This window comes from Crinia signifera, chromosome 5 (genome assembly GCF_055691185.1).
Source record: "Crinia signifera chromosome 5, ASM5569118v1, whole genome shotgun sequence".
Taxonomy (NCBI): Eukaryota; Metazoa; Chordata; class Amphibia; order Anura; family Myobatrachidae; genus Crinia; species Crinia signifera.
Genome location: NC_139221.1, coordinates 147,349,214 through 147,370,626, shown reverse-complemented (window position 1 = coordinate 147,370,626; position 21,413 = coordinate 147,349,214). Strand labels below are relative to the sequence as shown.

Here is a 21,413-nt window from a genome sequence, read left to right as displayed (position 1 = left end):
CTCCAGGAATTTGCAGCCAATTTTCCTCACCTATCAGAACAATTAACCAGTGTTGCCTTGACAGATAACTACATTGCCATGCTGACAGCTGTCCCAGTGAAACCTAACAGTAAAATTATTGACACTACAATGGACATCAGTATTCACCTACTCCATGGTGGGACAATTTAAGATCCTACATGTCTGCCAAATGGGTATTTACAGTATAGAATGTAAGGATAGTAACCTGTGTTGTGATTGGTTAGTAACTACTATTTGTTAATGCACCTTTGCAGAATCAACCAGTACTATAACTCAGTCCCAATCTAAATTGTCAACAGATTGCATGACAGTGCACATTTACTGAAAGGGTGGATGCCTAGTGATCTTTAATCGTACCTTTTACAATATAGTTTTTATTGCAACTGTAAAAACAAGGTGTGTACTACCACTAGGGTAAATACCAGGCACTGCTTAGGGCTTAATTCAAATTTAGCAGCAGTTTGGGTTAGGGATAGTCAGTCGCTTAGTAAATATACAGAAAAAGTAGAAGTTTAAACTGCGCTTTGAGGAAGGAGATAACACAATAAATGTAATAAGGAAGGAGATAACACAATAAATGTAAAAAAATTGAAAAAGCTGAGAGCCCCTCAGCGAAACACGTCAGACGGACAGCAGCTCCACTCTTTCCTTCCCACTGTGGACAACAAAATCTGTTTCCGTCGGATACCTGAACCGGGACTTACTGTGGACACTGCCAACTCCAGGGCTAAATCAAAGCCGACCTGAGGACAGCAATTATCTCTCCACTCCAAAGGGGACCACTTCATTTGCTCCATGCAGTTGTGGCAGACATCCCGATATGTGTGAGCAATAAAACTGTCCAATACAAACTTTCCACTCTATTCCTCTAAGTCCAATAGGAACAGGATCCATCTCAAAGAAGGATAAACAGGGTGCTTTCCCTCATTCTCTCACTTTTTTAAAGTGTAATTTACACTAAATAATTATAATATGCACCGTTTCTAAATGCTATTTTTAGTGTATTTTAATATGTTTATTTTATAGATTGTCATTGTATTAGTTAATACATTTTTTTTTTATTTCATTGTGTTATCTCCTTCCTCAAAGCACAGTTTAAACTTTTTAATGCAACTGTGCTCCAAAGGAAGAATTTTTTCAACAATTCACAAAATTCTAAAAGTTACATGGAGGAAGCATACCGCATAATTTTAATAGTACTAACATTTTTACCTACGTAATTATGAAGAGCAGTCCTGCAAAATATGTTCTCTTAAAGCAACTGAATAATCAGTACAGTAACACAGTGTTTATTTACCTGACACATCCAGATGCTCTAGGTTTGGGCATAACGATACCACGTCAAACACTGCATCATTTGAGATGTTGTAACAGTTAGAGACCTCTAGTCTCCTCAGTTCAGGGCAGCACTGGGCGATGGTGTAGAGCCCTCGATCTGTGAGCCGCCTGCAGCCACTGACAATTACCGTTTCCAACATGAGACAGACGTTGGGTGTATCCTGGCAAAGTCTACGGGTCAGCACTTTTAAAGCCCTATCCACACTGATTGTTTCACCAGTCAGTCGAATAGTCCTCCATAACCGAGGGTCCCAAGCTAGATTATACCATCGTCTGCACACCCGAGCACAACGACAGAGCTGGTTTGTAGGTAGGTATGAAAAAATCTGGATATGGCATTGATCTGGCAGTCGGTCAATATTTGCCTGTTCTTTTTGATGCCTGGATGCAAGGCGTATTAGTGGATGAGTGAGTCGTGTGGGAGGTGGAGAATGAACTATAGCAACAGTCTCTCCTGTGATGGAAGATGATGATGTGGAAGATCCCCTCCCGTTCTGAAAACTATGCAGGTTTTGTGGGCATATGAGTGCAGGACTTGGTGTACTGAGTGTCCGCATGCTCAGGTCAGAATCTGAAAGAGATAGGATAATAAATATCAGATGTGTTCTAAAATGAAAACACAAACATCAGCGGCTTCTCAGATGTTCTCTTTTAGCTCTGAACTAAGCTGTATTATCGTGGTAATAGAAATGTACAGTATATACATGCAGATCTCTAATATGACCAAATGCAAAGAAAAGGTTATTTACAGGTAATGTTCAGTTCACTCTTTAGGGTTATATGTACTAAAGTTGGTTGCTATGGGCAACATCTCTTACTTCAAAAAACGTACACTTTAGTAAATGTACCCTCTATAGTTAATAAGACATACTATACAATACCCTGGCAAGATACTTCCCATCATTGTTTTAGCCTCCAATGACTACACCGGGAATATTTATGGAGCTAGTAGGCACCAGAAAGGATGGCAACAGCTTCAGTTTTTCCTGGTGCATCCAGCCCCTGCAGAAGGAGTGTCTTACCAGATGGGATTTCCTTACTGGATTTCTCCTTTTACTCTCTAATATTGAGGGATATTTCTATACTGATCTGCAGTGTCCGTGTGACACTGAAACACTGCCATCTGTTGGCAGCAAGTGAAACTACATCTACTAACTTTTAAAGCATTTTCTTCGAGTGGGCTTACTAGTGTATTATTATTTGTGGCACTGCTGCAATTATTAACAATCTGTATTGCGGAAGAAGTTTTCCTTTTGTATGAAAATATCCTCGCTATGTAGTAAGGTAACTTGCAGGGACAGTGGTAGTGATAACCGCTGTCCATGTGAGGTACTTCCTGGCATAATGGAGGAGTCTATAACAGCAGTCCTCCAGCGAAATCTGACGCTACGCAAGCTCACGGTGTAAGTCAACCGGAGGCTGTGGGAGAGGGATCGACTGTTCTCTTTCCAGTAAGTAAGCACCATAGGTATACAGTACCTGTTGAATACAATGTAAACTAAAGGAGCCAAACTGTGAAAACACAACTTTTTTGAGTTTGGTACATAGGGATGAGATCGTAGTCCCCATTGATAATAATGGGGGCTGTAGTGTGCAGTGCTAACTAGATTTCTGCAGGTGTTTTCTGGGAAATCACTGGTAATAGGCTATTATTGGATAGCAATTCTTAAAATTGCGCTAGATGAATAAGGACACATCTGTATATGGATAACAAGAACGTAAAGTACAGTAAATGTTTCTAAGTGAAAGGATGCCAAATAGGTAAGGTGCCAATCTAACTATTTGATCTGGCAGATGCTTCAAATCCAAGTATTAAAATTTAAAGAACAAATGAAAACATACATTTTGAATATAAACACAGTACTAAGAAACTATAAAACAGAAATACAGTATCACAAGTATCACTTACATGAACCGTAGAGTGGTTTGTCATATTAAAGTCAATGTCTATGAACTATGCAAAGGTAAATTCAATAATTAGGAGCATTACTATTGTTCTATATGGCCATTTGATAGGATGCCCAAGAGTGATAGTAGATGTGACAAAACTGTTTTGGTCTATTGTAGCTAATCTGTACATAAGGTATGGGGACTGAGCACTGGCCTTACAGTAGCATACTGTACATAGTCAGCAATCAGCGAGTAACATTGCTCATTTTCCCTCTCTTCCCTTACTAAATGGTCATGTGTGTGTTGGAACACTACAACTTTTCTTTTCCCCCTTTCATTTTTTTACTTAATTTCGAGTTCTTAGGTTAGCTAGTCAAATCACTTTAGGAAAAAGGATTCAGTGTTTTAAACAAAGGGGAACTCTTGTACATGTAATGGAGTTGTGGAGTGTGCACATGGACCATTTATTAAAATGTCTCATCCCTCAGTTATTTTTTACTACTTGCACTATTGTACAGATATTTTTATAGATGTATCCATTTATAATTGTTTAAATCATATTAAATATATTTAAAATTAAGATTGCACTATTTTACATCCCTTAATAATGATAAGGTTAAAAAAAAACATATGTGGGGCATCGGAATACATTTTCCCATATGTTCTTATATGGGCCCCATTAGGCTTGTGGCCTCCTGAACTATTATGGTAACTTTATTAGCCAGTGTGACCCTGCTGGTTGGTAGCCATTTTATTAGTCTGTTTCATAATTCTGTCAGCGTGTTAAGGAATATGTCTGCAACATGAATATGAGGTTGCTCTGAATAGGTAAGACAAGAATAACAACAAGCTGTAAATGTATAGTAAATCTTCCTTTACTGTCATTAGACTGTAACTGAAATCTTCAGTTCAACTTTATTTGCCATAAAACAATAAAATAAACTATTTACCCTAAACCATTAAACAGATCTTTAACAATCCCCAACAGTGGTTCTCTTGTCAAACTGTCAGTGAAGAGGTAAATCTTGGTGCCAACTGTTTTATGATCCTTGTGACAGCTACTGACATTAAACTGTGGAGTTCCTTTTACAGAAGAACAGGAGAGATAACATGAAGATTATGTGTATACAATGTACTTAAGTTCTAGAGCTATCATCTCGTTTACTTTCCAATAATTCTCCTTGTCAAGATCAGCTCCTGGGTGGCCTGTCTCCAGTTCAGAGGTTGTTGGATTACTAGTAAAGTCAGACACATCTGTACACATTCACAGATGACTGGCTTGGGGCAGTACACAGCATGTCTATCATTCCTGGATTTCATGTTATGCATAATAGTTACTATGTAGACTGAATTACTCCAATAACTGCCTGCATCCCTGTGATTGCATTGTGGGGCCTGGTCAATTACTTAATGCAGTAATACGCTTGGAGGAATACACCCCCAAATAAATTAATAAAAAAAAACACTAAAATTAGAAATTTGTATGATGAAGAGCATTATACAAATGAAATGTAATATAGGGCCCAAATCAGACCTGCACACTGGGCTGGTATTGTTCGGAGCCCAGCGAGCAGAAAGCCACCGCCCCCCTGTACGCATGCCCACCCCCCCACTCCCCGCTACACATCTGCCAACACATTCGCAGCCGTGCACACAGGAAAAATCAGATGATTTTTCCCTCTGCCCCCAGCGCTGAGTGAGCCTGGATTCACCCTGTGATGTGAAGGCCGTGTGGAGAAGGAGGCCGCTGATGATGCTCCCTCCTGATGGCCGGGGAATGCCTGTTTTTTCTGGGGAACACTCAGAAAACTACGGCCGTATGCCCCCAAATAGCCACCTACTGTCAATCAAACAGTGTGCGGCTTGCAAGTACAAGCGTTTGGAGCCTGTGCTCGCGCACTGAGGTCTAAGCACATGCGCAGTCCTCTGATAATCGCTCAGGCTTCAAATTCACAGCTCAGCGATCAAACCTGAATTGGGCCCATAGTTAGACATAGTTAGAAGTGTCTGGCCAACCTGCAGCTCTCGAGCTGTTGTGAAACTACACATCCCAGCATGCTTTTCCACAATTTTAGCATTCCCTAATAGCAAAACAGTGGCAAGGCATGCTGGGACTTGTAGTTTTACAGAAGCTGGCGAGCCACAAGCAGCCAGGCTTGCTGTAGACAAATGGTGTGACAGATCTTAAATAACTTTTACTATAAAGTTCTTGCCAGTGGCATAAGTTCGTCACAGTTCGTCACAACCTTATATAATATAATATGTGTCTGTTCTGAAATATGTGTTTTATGCACACACACACACACACACACACACACATATATATATCTATATATATATATAGGGGGTTATTCTGTTTGGTACGGTGGGACCATATACGGGCGGATCATTTTTTTTTTCATCTGCGCATGCGTATCTTTCGCAATGCGCATGTGCGGCGACCTCACACCGCTCACTGACGGGTCTCTCCGTGTGAAAAAACCTGTCCGCAAGAGCACGGTCATCGTGGGCGGCATGTGGGCATTTTTATGGGAGCGGCCGGAATAATGAGGAAAACTGGGCATAAACATGGGCGTACACGGGGGTGTGCACACAAAATGCACGGTGCCACAACCGTCTCGATCGGCGAACGCACCGTGCATTTTGGCCCAAAAACAGGCGCACGCCAAAGATTGCTCCTGACCACCCCTAGAGATACCGCATGAGAGCGGACGCCTGGGTCTGCTAATTAACGCTGATTACTTGTCAAACACATACACATGAATGTAATAAGCAATGCTGCAGGCTATTAAGTGAAAACCATTATTTCACTACCTGCAAGCCACACACCAGTGTGGCTTGCAGGTAGTGAACACCACACATACCAGTTTTAGTGAACACCACACATACCAGTTTTTTATTATGAAAAAGACACATAAACCACGTCTAAGAGCAACAATGATGTTTTTTGACTCAATTACTACTTGCAATGGTGGAGCAATGTCCTAAGGCCATGGCCACTATTTTGCACACAATCTGTATTTTTTCCCAAGAACATACAGGAGCCCGTCGGCAGATGACTCCATTGCCTCCCAGAGTTCTGCCCCTGTTTCTTGCAATATTCAGGCTAACTGCAAATATATATTCTATGTCACAGAATGTAATTGAAAACAATAAACTACAGCATGCTGAAGAAGTAATTACAAATGGGTTTAAATGAAGAAGTCATGGTGCTTGAATCATGCTAACAAAATAAAAAAAACAACACAACTGCCCCCATGTAGAGAGAACATTGCTGCAAAATCCAGTATCCCAGAATCCTTTTAAGGTAAAAAGCTGCATTTTATGACTCGCTTGATTTACAAGTACATGAATGTTGGAAACCACCATTGCTATAAAATGACGAAGCCAGACAAATAGATTGTCAACAACAGACACGCTGTAAATAGTATATCAGTAATCACAGGAAGAATACTTAGACCATCACAGACTGTTCTGGTATCACAATTTAAACATAACTTTATTATAGTACAAATTACATTCTTGGTCATTTCTGTAAAAAAAAAAAAATAATAATAATAAAAAAATTACTATTAAAAATACATTTTGTGCCAAATTCAACTGTTCTAATTTATTCAAGTAGTTTTCTGGTTCCAATAAAACATACAGTTTAAAGTAAAATTAGATATAACATTAAGGGGAAAGAAAATATTCACTAGGAATAATCAGGCGCTCAACAGTGAGCTGTTTCTGCAGTTTAAGCAGATGCTTTAGTGTGAGGGCAGTCACTCCCCACTTGAAGAAACAAAAAAAAGGCGAGTTGAGCAGCGCTTGTAACAACTCGCCTTGTGCGAGTCCTTTTTTTTAGATATAACATTAATGCTGTGTACACACAGGGGCGATAGGGGCTGAAATCGCTGGGTGCGCGCTCCCGTTTTCAGCCCCTAAATGGTCGCTGGTCGGAGGAGCATGCTCCTCCGACCAGCGACATCCCCTGCCTCTTCACCCAGCAGTGTTTAAATTTTCATCTGTGACCATCTCTGGTCGCAGATGAAAACGGGACACGGGGCAATATGATTGCTGAGCAATATATTGCTAGCGATCATATTGCCCTGTGTGTACGCACCTTTAGGGAGATATCCTATTGTCCCCTGCCAGATCTTGCCAATAAAAATGTCCAGATACCACTATTAATGACCGATGCTAATTATTGCGGTATCCAATAAGTGAGCATTTTAATACGCAGAAAAGGACCTGTGATTGGGCAAAAACATAGGATCGGGTCCTGGTGGCTGCTTATTGGGGAATATGCTGTTATTGGGGGAAAGGATGCCGGAATTAGGGCTAATAGGATGGCTCTGGTACAACCTATTAGTAGTGAATCATCCCTCACTAATAAGATATACCCCTTAGGTGTAGAGATGGGCGCCGGGGCCAAAGATTTGGATTTGTCGCTGGGATATGGATTTGGCTTTGTCAAGTGGCGGTGAAAGGCTTTGGATTTTTTTCAAAAATGGTCAAAAAACGCCCAAATCACGCAATTTTGGAATTTTTTTTTATCCCTAGAATAATATCATTTTTTATACACAGCTTGTATAACACTGCGTGGAGGCGGAACAATCACACATGGAACTCCTGACAGTATAGTATGGGTGCAGTATATAAAAAAATAGAGAATTGCAAAATGTATTATTTTATTTATTTTTTATAGACAGCGCTTGTATAACACTGCGTGGAGGCAGAACACAGCTCACCACAATGAAATGAGAAAAAAAATGAAAAGCTGACTGAGCCTGCCTGTGTACAGTACCCCACTACACTGAGACAGCCTGCCTAACACACAGGCACAAACCCCAGCACAAACTCTTCTGCACAGCACAAACCCCTCTGCACTGCACAACTCCCCTCTGTGCTTCACAGCCCCCCTTTACAATGCACTGCACCCCTCTGCACAACACCCCTCTGCACAACATGCCCAGACCCCTGCACTGCAGAGCTGTGCGCAGCTTGTGGAAGCGTGTGAGAAATGGCACCAAATTCTCAGGCCGCCGAGCCTTTAAAGACTCGGCATCTCGCAAGAATACAACGTCAGCTTACCGCGTTCGGCCGCACTTGAGTTTGTGAACAAAGCCGGAAACTCACAAGCGCGGCTCACAGACAGCTCGGGGGGCTCTGTTCGGGGCGGTTCGGGTTCCGAGGAATCCCAACTGCTCATGTCTACTTAGGTGTAAATATTTTCTAAATTCTCACTGACTTATATTACCTATATTGTAAATGTTAATGGAGCGTACACTCCCCAGCTGGTTTTTCAGAAATGTAATTCCAGTAGTACTGGAAAAAGCAAAGTAAAAGCATGACCGCAATTTACAGCTATTAATACATTATTTAAATACAATGTTTGTGTGGGTGTAAGACTGTGTCACACAAACATAATGGCATGTATTCAATGCCGCAGCGAGCGGCCGGCGAGGGGGTTAAACAGCGAGGATTGCTGAAAACCAGCGATCCTCGCTGTTTAACCCCCGCGCCGGCCGCTCGCACTATTCAACGTTGTGGGGAAATCCTCGCCGTCACAGGACAGCGAGAATTCCCCAAAACAGCGAGACCCGCGGCTGCTGCAGAAAACTCGCAGTTTTTAGCCGCGGGTCTCGCTGCTTCTGGAGCCGCATCCGCCAATTCTACCTCGCTCAAAAAACGGAGCGAGGGGGAATTGGCAGATGCAGAGGCTGTGTTGAATACTGTCAGGGTGAGTGGTGACAGCGAGCAGGAAGACCTCGCAAACAGCATTGAATACATACCAATGAAAGCTTTCATAGCCAATCAGAATCCTATTTGAAAGGTTTACATTTCCTGCAACGACTCAGTGCACAGTAAGCATGCTCCTGCCAGTGCATGTGGCGTTAATACTCACTCTTATATTTACATTAACCTGTAGACATGGTATGCTATTCTTTACAAGAGCAATTCACATTTTTTTTCAGACTGTGGATTACATTAAAATTATTATTATTTACTTTTAGTTTTATTTGACTGGATTGCAAATCGATACAGCATTATTATTGCCAGAGAGGGGGGGATCAATCTTTTTTTATACATTGTTAATTTGCAATGTGCACTACTACAAACCCCCTTTGTTGACAGAATACAGCACAACATTTCTCTGACAGTGCAAACTATGAAAATGGCAAACAGTAGCTATTATCGATCCATTTGGTATAAGGATCCATTGGCTGAATGGATTGGTAACCGGACCAAGATTTGACAATAAATATCAATAATACCAATATGTCAATATTTGATGACAATCCAAACTATCTGTTATCAGTTTTCATCTCCTGCAAAGCTCTGTGTCACAAGGGTTGAAGTCGGAAGGTATATTTGAGCTAATCATGAAATGGTTGCATTAGCATAAAACATGTCAGGCATACTGGTCTTATCATAACAAATAACCAGCACATTCATATTATTGGGTATGGGTGAAAACCGGACCAACACAAAACCTCCGGACCGCCGGACCGGACATCAAACTCTGCATTTTGTAGCTTGTAGCCTCCGGTCCGGGGGGTGTCCTGTCCGGGGGGGCTGCCTGTCACACCTGTCACCAGGTAGAGGAGGGGGGGGTAGAATAAAGCCTCCCTGTATGGTCCGGGCATGTAGATTTTGTATGGACATGGGTAATGTCATGTTGTCTATGGCATTGTGCAGCATTTGGTCTATTTTGTCGTGACACAGCTTAGAAAGTTAGTAAATGCATTGTAGCAAAATCTGCATGATTACTAGAGTACCTTCATAACAGCAACATAAGGAGGAGAGAATAAAATATAAACAAATAATAAAAAGTCTTCTGCTGGTGCCCGTCATCACCATACTTTTCCTGTGGAGTTGTGAAGTGGTGGTGGGTTAAAGGCATGGAGGGTATTTTTTGCAAACTAGAAGCCCCTTATAAGGAATCACCTGCCTGTATAAAAGCTACCAGCGATTTGAGGATTCTGCATGTACTCTGTATTCATACAGAGTCAAAGTACAGATTCTGATGCATTCATAAAGAAAGTATTAGAAATGTGTTGGGCATAACTGGGCTGTTAGCTAATCAGACCCAGATATATAACATTGTATGGGCGTGTTATTGGAGTGACATGGGAATGTTGCTAAAAGTGTTTGCTTAGAGACATGTTGGATTGCTGATATTACAAGTTATACTGGGCTGAATAATCTGCACATAACTAGGGCTGGTGCAAGTTTCAGTGGTACAAATGATGGTGACGTCTATGAGCAACACAGTAAATTTGGCTTGCGGTGCCCTGTGCTGGCCCCACCCATTTTGTGTGTGACATCACGCACATGAAGCAGGGTCACCGGTATCCGTAAACCACAGCAGTCTCCTGATTGTGGGGGGCACTACTAACCTGCTACTGGCTTGCAGGGTGCCATGCAGTGGGGCGGGTGATGGTAAGCCCACAAAGCATCTACACACGTAGTCATGGCTCTGTCTATGAGGAGCTATCCCACCAACAGACTCCACCCCATCAACAGACCCCACCTTAATTTCCCAGTCTGGTTTTCTATCCCAAGTCACCCAATTCTATCCCAAATCGGCTCAAAGTCAGTTGTTTGATAGTGGTGTGTTAATGTGTTTTGTATGATCCACAGGTAAAAGTATGTATCTTCTTTATCATACAAATCTGAAATATGAAAAGGCATTCCATGAATGACGAATAGGTCTGACATCATTTATCTCAGAAGAATGAAAGTACACGTAACTTAAATCAGCTTTCTTAATTCCTTTTTTTTTCCTTCACAAGGGAAACGTTCCTTTTGCGAATATAACACTCGTGTAAACACACAAATCATATAAATCCTCTTCTCAACAGATGAACAAATCAAAGACATCTGTTAAGAGCATCTCTGGGAAGTGGCTCCTCCTGCACACCAGTGGGGTACAATGAAATCATGCTTGTTTATGTGCTGTCAGCACCTTTCTTGCAGGCAGTTATATTAGTTTTGTGTGAGAGGAGGTGCAGTGTGTAATTCTAGAAAGGAATGTTAAAAGATTATTGTGCAACATTCCCAGCAAAATGAATTACAACTTTTATTGTATTAGAATGTGAGATTACAAGAATGATTCTGACTGTGGAATGCTTACCAGACTATATATAATAGAGTTGTGGTACAATATGTACCATACATAGTGATAAGTAGAAATAAGCAAAGTTACAGCCCAAACGTTGTAGAAATCGGGGTGTACATGGGGTAAACATGATAGGGAAATGTAGGTGCAACAGAAATGTTGGAGGAAATTGTACCCAAATCAGGAATATAATGAATATTCCATCTTTGATACAACACCCATTCACTGTGTAATTAGAACGTATTACAAATAAGAATTGCTGTGCAACTGTCTCCTACAAGGGAACACAAGAAGCAAGTGGAAATTCAGTCCTAAGCCTAGTAAATTCCAACTGTACTTTCTGAATAAAATCTATTGGGGGTTATAATTACAGACTCCACCACTTGGTTTTCTTAAAACTAACCACTTCTCAGATCAAGTTAAGGATATTGCATTTGATTTTCCCTACATACACCAGTTTTAATTATAAAAAAATATCATATGTGCAGAAGTAGATTTTTTTTCTTAGAAATTCGGCACTTGTATAATTGTTCTAAGGACATTACACTAATTGTTGTAATCCGTGAATCTTTCCCAAAACTATAACTAGTAATATAAAGTCTGGCAAAACGTAGAACACCAGAATAATGTGGTCTTAGCACTGTGCCATCTGTTCACAAATAATGCCCAATACGTTAATTCTTTACTACAAGTTTGCCACCTGGCAAAAAAAAGAGTAACCAGACCTCTGTCTTTTACATTTTCCTATCCGTGAGCTCAGCCAGGAAAAACATTCGGATTTCTGGAGAGAGCAAAATAGAGTGTATAAACATTTCTCCTCTCAAATATTTATTTTTGTATATCGTTTAATAGGAGAAACCTTCGCATTACTAGGCAGCATTTCAGGTTGTTTCTTTTGTCAAGTTGTCTAACTTTCAGTGACACGTTAGATGAGTGAGTCCTGCTATTCATAAGAGCTGTAAGGAAATACACTTGTTTTTAGAATTTTAGTAACCAGCATTTTAAATTGCTACTGTAACTTAGGTTAGGAGCATATTTACTCAGCCAATTTACATATACAGTACTTCCGCCAGAAAGAAGTTGTCCTGATTTAGTTATTGAAATGGATGTATGGAAAAATCAAGTACACTGTAGTAGAGCAGATTCTTCCTACTTTGTGGTACAGTACTTTGTGCATATATCTTGCCCGTTACAATGGATTTGCCCATGTGTCAAATTGGCTACAGCTGCTTTTTGTTCCTCAAGATTATAGACTAATCTAATCAGACATAGGCAGATTAAACAGTTGTATGAGGTTGGAGCCTCTCAGTCATAATGTACCAAGTTTTGTATCTAAATAGTAAAAAAAAAAAAAAGAGTGTCATGTATCTTCATTTGTAAAAAGAACATAAAATATCAGTTCTCTGTTCATTGAATGAGTCAAATTTTAGACATTATGGGGGGGGGGGGGGTATTTAAAGTGGTGGCTGGAAAGACACTTGTGTGGGGTGGGTATGGCGCCTGCAGTAATTCATTCATGAGGCCTACAGAGTGACTGACCTACCTTTTATCTGTTACTGAATAGCGATTCTTTGTTGATCCTGGTTGCTACTTAGGTATAGCATGTTTTTGTTTTTATTGTTTTGTTTTGTCAAGTTTTATATTACACCCTTTTTATTAAGCCAGTTCCTACTTTCCCTTTTGCCTCCACTGCATTTATGAGTGGGGCTTATATGGAGGAATTGGGATCCTATTAAAGAAACCATTATATGTGTCTGACCACCTTATACCTTGTAAGTTTACGTATTCTCCTCATAATAGGGGGTTTGGTCCACATCTGGTGTCCGCTTAAAGATGCACACGGTGTTTCCAATCTTCCTGTGAGTTTTTGTATGCTCTATTGGTCCCTAAGTGGTTAATATTTTGCTGCTTCTAATAGACCAGAAACTCACATACTGTAAATTTATTTTTTTCTTTGCCCGGGATACCTGCACCAAGCCTGCTTTAGACCACTATGGCAGATGTCCAGGGATCAAAGAAACCGAGATAAGAGTCATCCGCCCAATTTGAGTGTGAGTACGGTACGCATCTATTGACTAGAGACTACGCGTCTATTGATTAGACTATTCCCACAAGGGGTGACCCACTTAAAGGTACCCTTATGCACCTAGCTTGGTATTTTCCATTGTGAGTTTGGTACCCCTCTTCTGATCCGAAAAGTAATATCCCAGTATTTGACCCATAAGTTCCCTGAGTCTTATACGTTGTTTTCCTCTTTCTTATGGTCCACTCACCATCTGAGTATCAATACGCGATACACAACATTTATGTCGAAAATTCAGCGCCATCAATATTGCTTCTTTCGTTTGCCACAATTCATTCATGTATGTTTGAGCACACTTGCCTGCTCTTCTGGAATAACCGGGATGCTCCCAAAAATCTTGAGGTGTTCCAGCCCCCATGGGAAAATAGGCAAGCCTCCTGGATCAAGCCCCCACTGCCAGCACCCACCAGCTTCAGGTGGCTGCAGTTATTGTAACTCCACACCCGCTTTCCAATACCTGCATTCTGGGCATTGTAGAGCAGGGGGCATGAGTTGTGATGACACAGTGAAGTTTCCACACCCCACGCTGCCCACATAGGAATAAGCCTTGCCCTCATTTGTGCCAACCTGGCTGTCCCCTTCCAGATGGGGCAGCCACAAAATTGTGTGTGATATATATATATATATATATATATCCTAGTGCGCACTATGTAAACAGCATACTTGTGTAGACTGGAGAGGCACAAGACGGGGTGAGGCTGTGTCTGATGAGAAACACAATGTAATGAGCCCCAAAAGAGCTTAAACTTTTGTGAGAACATGCCTCTTTTTCCTGCCTGTATGTGACTTCTGCGTGTACAAGATCTTCCACATAGGGTATGGGGGCACCAGGCTAAATTTCTCCTAAGACACTAAATTGGTCTGGGCCAGCCGTGTGTATAATGATTTATAGAGGAGGAGCCTACTCCAGATCAATCTCTATTCAAGAACCAAAATGAAAAAGGAAACAAAACAACAATGGTAACAAGTGTGGTACTGTCATTAGGGATGGATAGTGCATAAGCATGAGAACAGTACTGTACATGGTCTTAGTCCATTATGGGGCAGTCCTGATGGAGAGGGATCATGCAAACCCTTTGCAGCTGATCCTGGATCTTATTGATAGCAGCGATGGGCTCTTATCAGAGCTTGCAATCTATTCTAGATGTGCATAATGCCTTGTAAATGCCTTGCAACCAATGCTTTCAATTGTTTGCCAAAATTCATTATAATGCTCTGGATATAGAGGTGGTTTCTATTGATTAAATGCAACAAGAAAGTCCATATCAGAGCAATTCAGTGACATTTTAGGTGATACCTATCATGAGATGAATTTCCAAATGAATCACCCTTGTATTTCACATGTACATTTCCTGCCTAGAACCACTTCAAATCTTAGTGATTAATTGGCTATCCTATTAAACTGGATGGAAGAGATTAATTACCTAATGTTAATGCAAGGAGATAAAATGGGTTGCCCTAGATTGTCTTAATTAATACTCAATTTGTGAATGAATCAGGCCCACCACATATTGGTACCTGTATTGGAGTGCCCACTACGGTAATTTGTTTTCTAAGTCATCCATTGTCCTGTAACTGAGCTTTATCCACTAAGCCCGCCAGAGCTCAGAGCTACACCAGTCTTTGCATTATGCATGGCTCAATAAAGACAATACAAGCAATCTGTGTTATGAGATTTTCTTAATATTGCATGCCTAAAAAAATGCTGAGTAGCCTAGCCTACTGTACCTCTGAAGGTGAAGGGCATGAAAAAATACAAATTTATTCGGGAAATTATCCAGTTGTGATAGCTGACAGAGGCCACAGATATCAGTCACACACTCTGGGGCACTTATTCTGATATGTGCATACATCCTATGTAAAAAAAGCTCCTCACCTCCCTGCAGCTCTCTCATTTTAACAAGCTGGCAACTAGTACAGCATACTTCCCAACATTCTAATTTATGGAATCAGGGCTAGATAAAGCCATCTATCAGTGAGTCATACTGGCCCATTTCACATTGTTCCCTATGTAAAATGGACTTCATCAAGTCCATCTCATCTTGTACCATTATAATGGCACAAGACCGACCCAATGCTCCTGATTTCAATGTTAAAAATATCTTAACATTGAAGCCTATGGCAAAATCGGGGGCATCGCGTCGGGAGCCATGTTAATGCTCGCGACCGACGCGATGCCCCCGATTTTTCCTTTGCCGGCAAAATGGACCTCATTTCAAAGAAAATCGGGTCCATCGCGGGCATCGTGTACCTTAACTTAAAGGTACACGATGCCCGCGATTGTGGCCGTGCTAGGAAACAAGTACCGTATTTCCTACAGTACGTTTAGAAAGATAATGTATAATCAATGGGGGCGGCAAGACACTGTCAAGCAGTGCCGATAGCTCTCTGTCAGAGTATTCAACACCATCTTGTTCTCTCACCGTTTCCATCTCGCTAGTTCTTTTCAGTGAGGTGGAAACGGCGAGTGCGCCCATAAAAACGGTGATTCTTGCCACAAAATGCGAGGGACTCGCTGCATTTGCAGTGAACCTCGCCTTTTAAGGGAATACTTATATGAGGGTACTGTATATTCAATGCTGTTGGCCAGTGGGTTTGACGGTGAGGATACCTTGTTTTCATTGATCCTCGTCGGAAAAACAAGCCATCCTCGCCGTACAAACCGCCTTGCCGACGGCATTGAATATACCCCTATATAATAACTGACAGCATAAATACATTATGTTAACTATACGTGAAATTATTAAACTGAATAATAGAGATAAATGTATAAGATATATGTATTTATGAGTGCAAATTCAAAATAATACTGGTAGTATTCATCCTACATGGACACTGCATGTTCTCCAAAGCCCAGAGAGGAGATGAAGGCCAAATACTACACACACCATTAGAAACTGGGTGGGATTTCACTTATCTACCTTTCAGGGATGAGGGAGAAGTACCCAAAAAAGCTAGAGACCCACAGCTTTCCTGGGAGAGTAGTCAAGTATGCTGTGTCTGATTAATTTAAGTTGCGTTAATCATGTTCGGCAGCAGGGGGTGCTGATATCAGATATTTTTTTCACTTTGCATAAAATTGAATAGATATGCAGCCTGCTTACAAGGAACATTTTGAAAGTCGGCCTCCCTAGGTAGACCATCTTTCCAGATCAGTTCCAGGATCAACAGGAGGATAAAATGTAGATTTTGGCAAGAATGAGTATAGGAGACCCTTTAGGATGTCGCATTTTATATTTGTCTTTTATTTACTTGCCAAATGCTTCAAATTGAAATGTTACTGATTTTCAGCACTGCTAAGAAAAGAGAAATAAATAGTATAATTTAAATGTAAAAAAGGAAGAATATTTCCTATAAAAGAAAAGGTTCTGACTTAAGTAGGCATCACAAGTAATACAACTTCTTCAGCTTAATAGATTACACAGGATAGAGTACATTTTATGACCATCAGCTCACTATATTATAGTAAATGGTACTAGCTCTCCAAAATGAATAGCAACAACATGCTCCTTGGGTTATCACATTTCAATGCTAGTGAACAAACATACAATTATATTTCCTTTGGATATATTTTTATTATATGTTTGGCTGCGCCTTCAATAACATTTGGAATAGGAATGATGGTGACCATATGTTCTCTATAACAACCCTGCTTGTACATATCATTTCAAATATATCATGTCTTCCTCGTGTTCTCCCTAGGTAACAACGTCTGCTTTTGGCTTGCTTGCAGGAAATCCCAAGAGCTTGTCTCTTCTTAACAGGAATAAACACAGGGAGTAAATGCCTTTCCAGAATGTACACTTGGCAGAAATTCCCAGGATATAGAGCAGAACAATTGACAGCATTTTCATACCAGCAGCATTTGAATGGGATAGACTGATAGCGCTGACTCTGTCTCACTTGGCTAGCTACGTGTATAAACTGCATTCTAGTTATTAGTAAGAGCCATTAGAACATGTATTTATAAGAACTACAGTATTAGTCCATGTTTGTGTAAAAAGAGATGTTTGTATCCCGCGAGATAGAACCCCTTAAGGTCCACACACACTGGGCGGCTTTGAGCTGAAAGCCGCTCAAACCTGCTGTTTTGACTTACTTTTAGCTCAAAGTCGCCCGGTGTGTATGGGCCTTTACTTACTTTCCAGGCAACACATAATGATGTCATGTTTGTTGTACTTTATTTCAGATGTCCTATCTGTGCTGATAATCATAATGTATGGGCAGTACTATAAATGAAGCTCTATAAAAATCATGGCGGCAGAGTGACATTGCAGGGACAGAGCTTACTCGCAAGTAATATCCCTGCATGTGGTAATTGGTACATACGCGCGCTTTCAATTTAGTTAATTATCGCATTGGGAATTGGGACGATATTATCAGATCAGATGAGATCTGAGGATGCAAATGATATGAGGGGTTGAGAATGAGGGGTTTATGGGAGTTCTATGGAAGATGAGATGTTGCCCACAGCTACCAATCAGATTCTAGTTCTTATTTATTTAGCACCTTCTAGAAGATAATAGATAGAATCTGATTGGTTGCCCATAGCAACATCCCATCTTCAATAGAGCTCTCATCTTAGTAAACAAACCCCTTAAAATCTACCAGAGGGTGACAGATGCTGGCTACTGGGGTAACTCACTAACAAAATACTAGATTTTACAATGCACAATAACATCACTTGTACTGCCAACACATTTGTTTTATTTAAGTTACCATTAAATACTATCTTAGGACTTTGAAATATACCCTTTCCATATATGACTGAAGGCGGGATTCGTAAGATAACGCTTTCTCAGTAGAACAGTTTACACAAGTGTTAGCAATCATCATTCCAGCCTACTACTAGTTACAGTATGTTACTTTATTGCTACAACGTAGCCTCATAAATCCTTCCATTTGTATATGTCACTGATGTAAACTACAGACTAGTGCTTACCTGGTTTATCTCTAAAGGAGTGCCCACACAGGCCGATGTGGCAGCCACCGATATCGATTCAATATCCATAGCCACTGGGACTTGGTGGGTTGTCAGCATCGGCTGGCAGGGAGGGCGCAGCAGGGGAGCAGGAGCCATGCTGCATTGAGCAGCATGGCCCTCGTTCCGTGATAGTAGAAATAGATTGTTCTGCACAGTCTATTTCTAAATTCGATTGTGATGCCGTGGGGCCGTGCAAGCCGGAATTGGGTGCTGCATAGCATGGTGCGATTTGCACTTTATGCTATGTGATTTTGACTATATAGTGTGGAACTTGGGTTTTCTTTTAAGATTTATGCTGGGTACACACTTGACACTATTAATGATTTTGCCAGTGGTTGGGAACAACTCTTAAATATTGTCTACTATTTGCAGAAGGTGTACGCACCCATGCATAGATAGCTACATCCCCATTGGCTTTACATGCATAATACAGCGTGGCCCCGTTACCCCTTGGATCCCACCCCGCCATTGCTCATCGCTGCCAGCATCAGCAAGTGTATATGCACTTGCCGATGCCAGCTCCCCACTGGGTTCCCATTGCTCCCGATGTCATGCTGGGTACCCATTGTCTAGTGTGTGCTGACGTGTTTGGTATAAAACAAATGCTTATTAAATTAAAAAAAGGCAAACAATGTGGCTCAGGGTCGGACAGGCCTACAGGTATACAGAGATAATCGTCCGTGAGCCCCACTGCCTGAGTACCCCACCTCCTCCTCTAGGAGAGCATCAGGATCACTGATGAACTTGGTTGCTTGCTTTGTTTCTATAGAAACGACACCATGATTGGTCCTCCTGCCAATCAAAATAATTGGTTCCGGCACACCACTGTCTCCTTCTTAATAAAGGGCCCTGTTGTTTGCATGTCCACTCTAATGGTTGTCCAAGTCTCTTTGTGGTGGCTGCCACATCCCGTTTGGTGTCTGGCCACACCCCCTTTGGTGTCTGGCCACACCCCAACCGCTTAGGCCAATACAAGTGCATTCCCTGGCGGGACCTTCAAGCCTCAGTCCGACAATAGTGTGGTATTGACTAGTGCTGAGGGGCTAAAACCTGAAACTTTATTGGGACTGGGATAGGGCATCAGCATTTTTAGAAGAATTGGAATGTGCCAGCAAGCTGCATGCAGTTTATCCTTATGTCCAGGGGAAGCATTATAATACAGTATATGTACAAATAACTTGTTTCCATAACCTAAACACTGGATGATAAAAACCGAAACCTCCAACACCTTAACATTCTAAGAAACCTCCACAAATTCCCTAGTGTTAGGAAAGTTAAGTTCCTCTAATGTAGCATATAAAAATGGATCACTTTGCACATATAAACATGTTTCTGCCTGAATTAAAGATTTATAAAATAGAAACATAGAAACATAGAAACATAGAATTTGACGGCAGATAAGAACCACTTGGCCCATCTAGTCTGCCCCTTTTTTTAAACATGTTACCTCAAACCATATTTGATCCTTATTTTTTTGTAAGGATATCAATATGCTTATCCCAAGCATGTTTAAATTGTACTACTGTATTTGCGTCTACCACCTCTGTTGGGAGGCTATTCCACTTATCTACTACTCTTTCTGTGAAAAAATTCTTCCTCGCATTTCCCCTGAATCTTCCTCCCTCTAGTTTCAGTGCATGTCCTCGTGTTCTGTTGCTCCTCTTCCTGTGAAGAATGTCTCCCACCTGTACCTTGTTAAAGCCCTTGATATATTTGAAAGTTTCTATCATGTCCCCCCTTTCCCTTCTCTGCTCTAAAGTATACATATTAAGATCTTTTAGTCTTTCCTGGTACGTTTTGTGATGTAGGCCATGCACCATTTTAGTTGCTCTTCTTTGTACAGTCTCTAATGTATTTATATCCTTCTGGAGATATGGCCTCCAGTACTGAACACAATACTCTAGGTGAGGTCGTACCAATGACCTATACAGTGGCATTATTACTTCTTTCTTTCTACTGCTGATACCTCTCCCTATGCAACCAAGCATCTGACTTGCCTTCTTCATTGCTTTGTTACATTGCCTACCTGCTTTTAAGTCCCCTGAAATGGTGACACCTAGATCCCTTTCTTCCTCAGTAGTTTCCATTATAGTGCCATTTATACTATATTGAGTCTTTGGATTTCTGAGACCCAAGTGCATGATTTTGCATTTTTTGGCATTAAACTGTAGTTGCCATTCTCTTGACCATTTCTCTAATCTGCCTAGATCCTCAATCATTTGTTTTACCCCTCCTGGTGTGTCTACCCTGTTGCATACCTTTGTGTCATCTGCAAAAAGGCACATTTTACCCTCAATTCCATTAGCAATATCACCAATAAAGATATTAAAAAGCACCGGTCCAAGTACAGATCCCTGGGGTACTCCACTTGTAACCTTTCCCTCCTTTGACTGTACTCCATTTACTACAACTCTCTGTTTTCTGTCCTGCAACCACGCTCTTATCCATTCAACTATCTTAGAATCCAATCCCAAGCTTTCAAGTTTATTTAACAGTCTGCGATGTGGGACAGTGTCAAAAGCTTTACTAAAGTCTAGATAAGCTACATCTACAGCCCCACCTTGATCTATTACTTTAGTCACCCAGTCAAAAAAGTCAATAAGATTTGTTTGACATGATCTTCCCCCAGTAAACCCATGCTGTTTTGGATCCTGTAAATTGCTGGTTTTGAGATATTCTACAACTCTTTGTTTTAAGAGTGTTTCCATCAATTTCCCTACTACTGATGTAAGGCTCACTGGTCGATAGTTGCTTACCTCTTCCTTGCTTCCACTTTTGTGCAGTGGGACTACATTCCCACTGCACAAGCACGGGTCAGGCCTATGGGAATTCCCAGCGTATCATGGGCATTCCCATTAAAATGCTGGGCATTCCCATGGTACTTAGGCAATGATGCGGGTGCCGGGGGCGGCAGCTGATGTCATCACCGTATGTACGACAGATGGTCGGCAACGATCAAATGATTTTGGAGGGGAAAATCGACCTGCGGG

General features: G+C 41.2%; 1 protein-coding gene across 2 annotated transcripts in view; it reads right to left on the bottom strand.

Moving 5' to 3' along the window:
• The window catches only part of FBXL7 (F-box and leucine rich repeat protein 7), a 258,398-nt gene that overhangs the window by 8,552 nt on the left and 228,433 nt on the right, over positions 1-21,413 (bottom strand). For both annotated transcript variants that reach the window (XM_083188101.1, XM_083188102.1), the window contains exon 3: positions 1,319-1,930. In XM_083188101.1, coding sequence (XP_083044227.1) covers positions 1,319-1,930 — 612 coding nt within the window. The remainder of the gene's footprint in view (positions 1-1,318; positions 1,931-21,413) is intronic.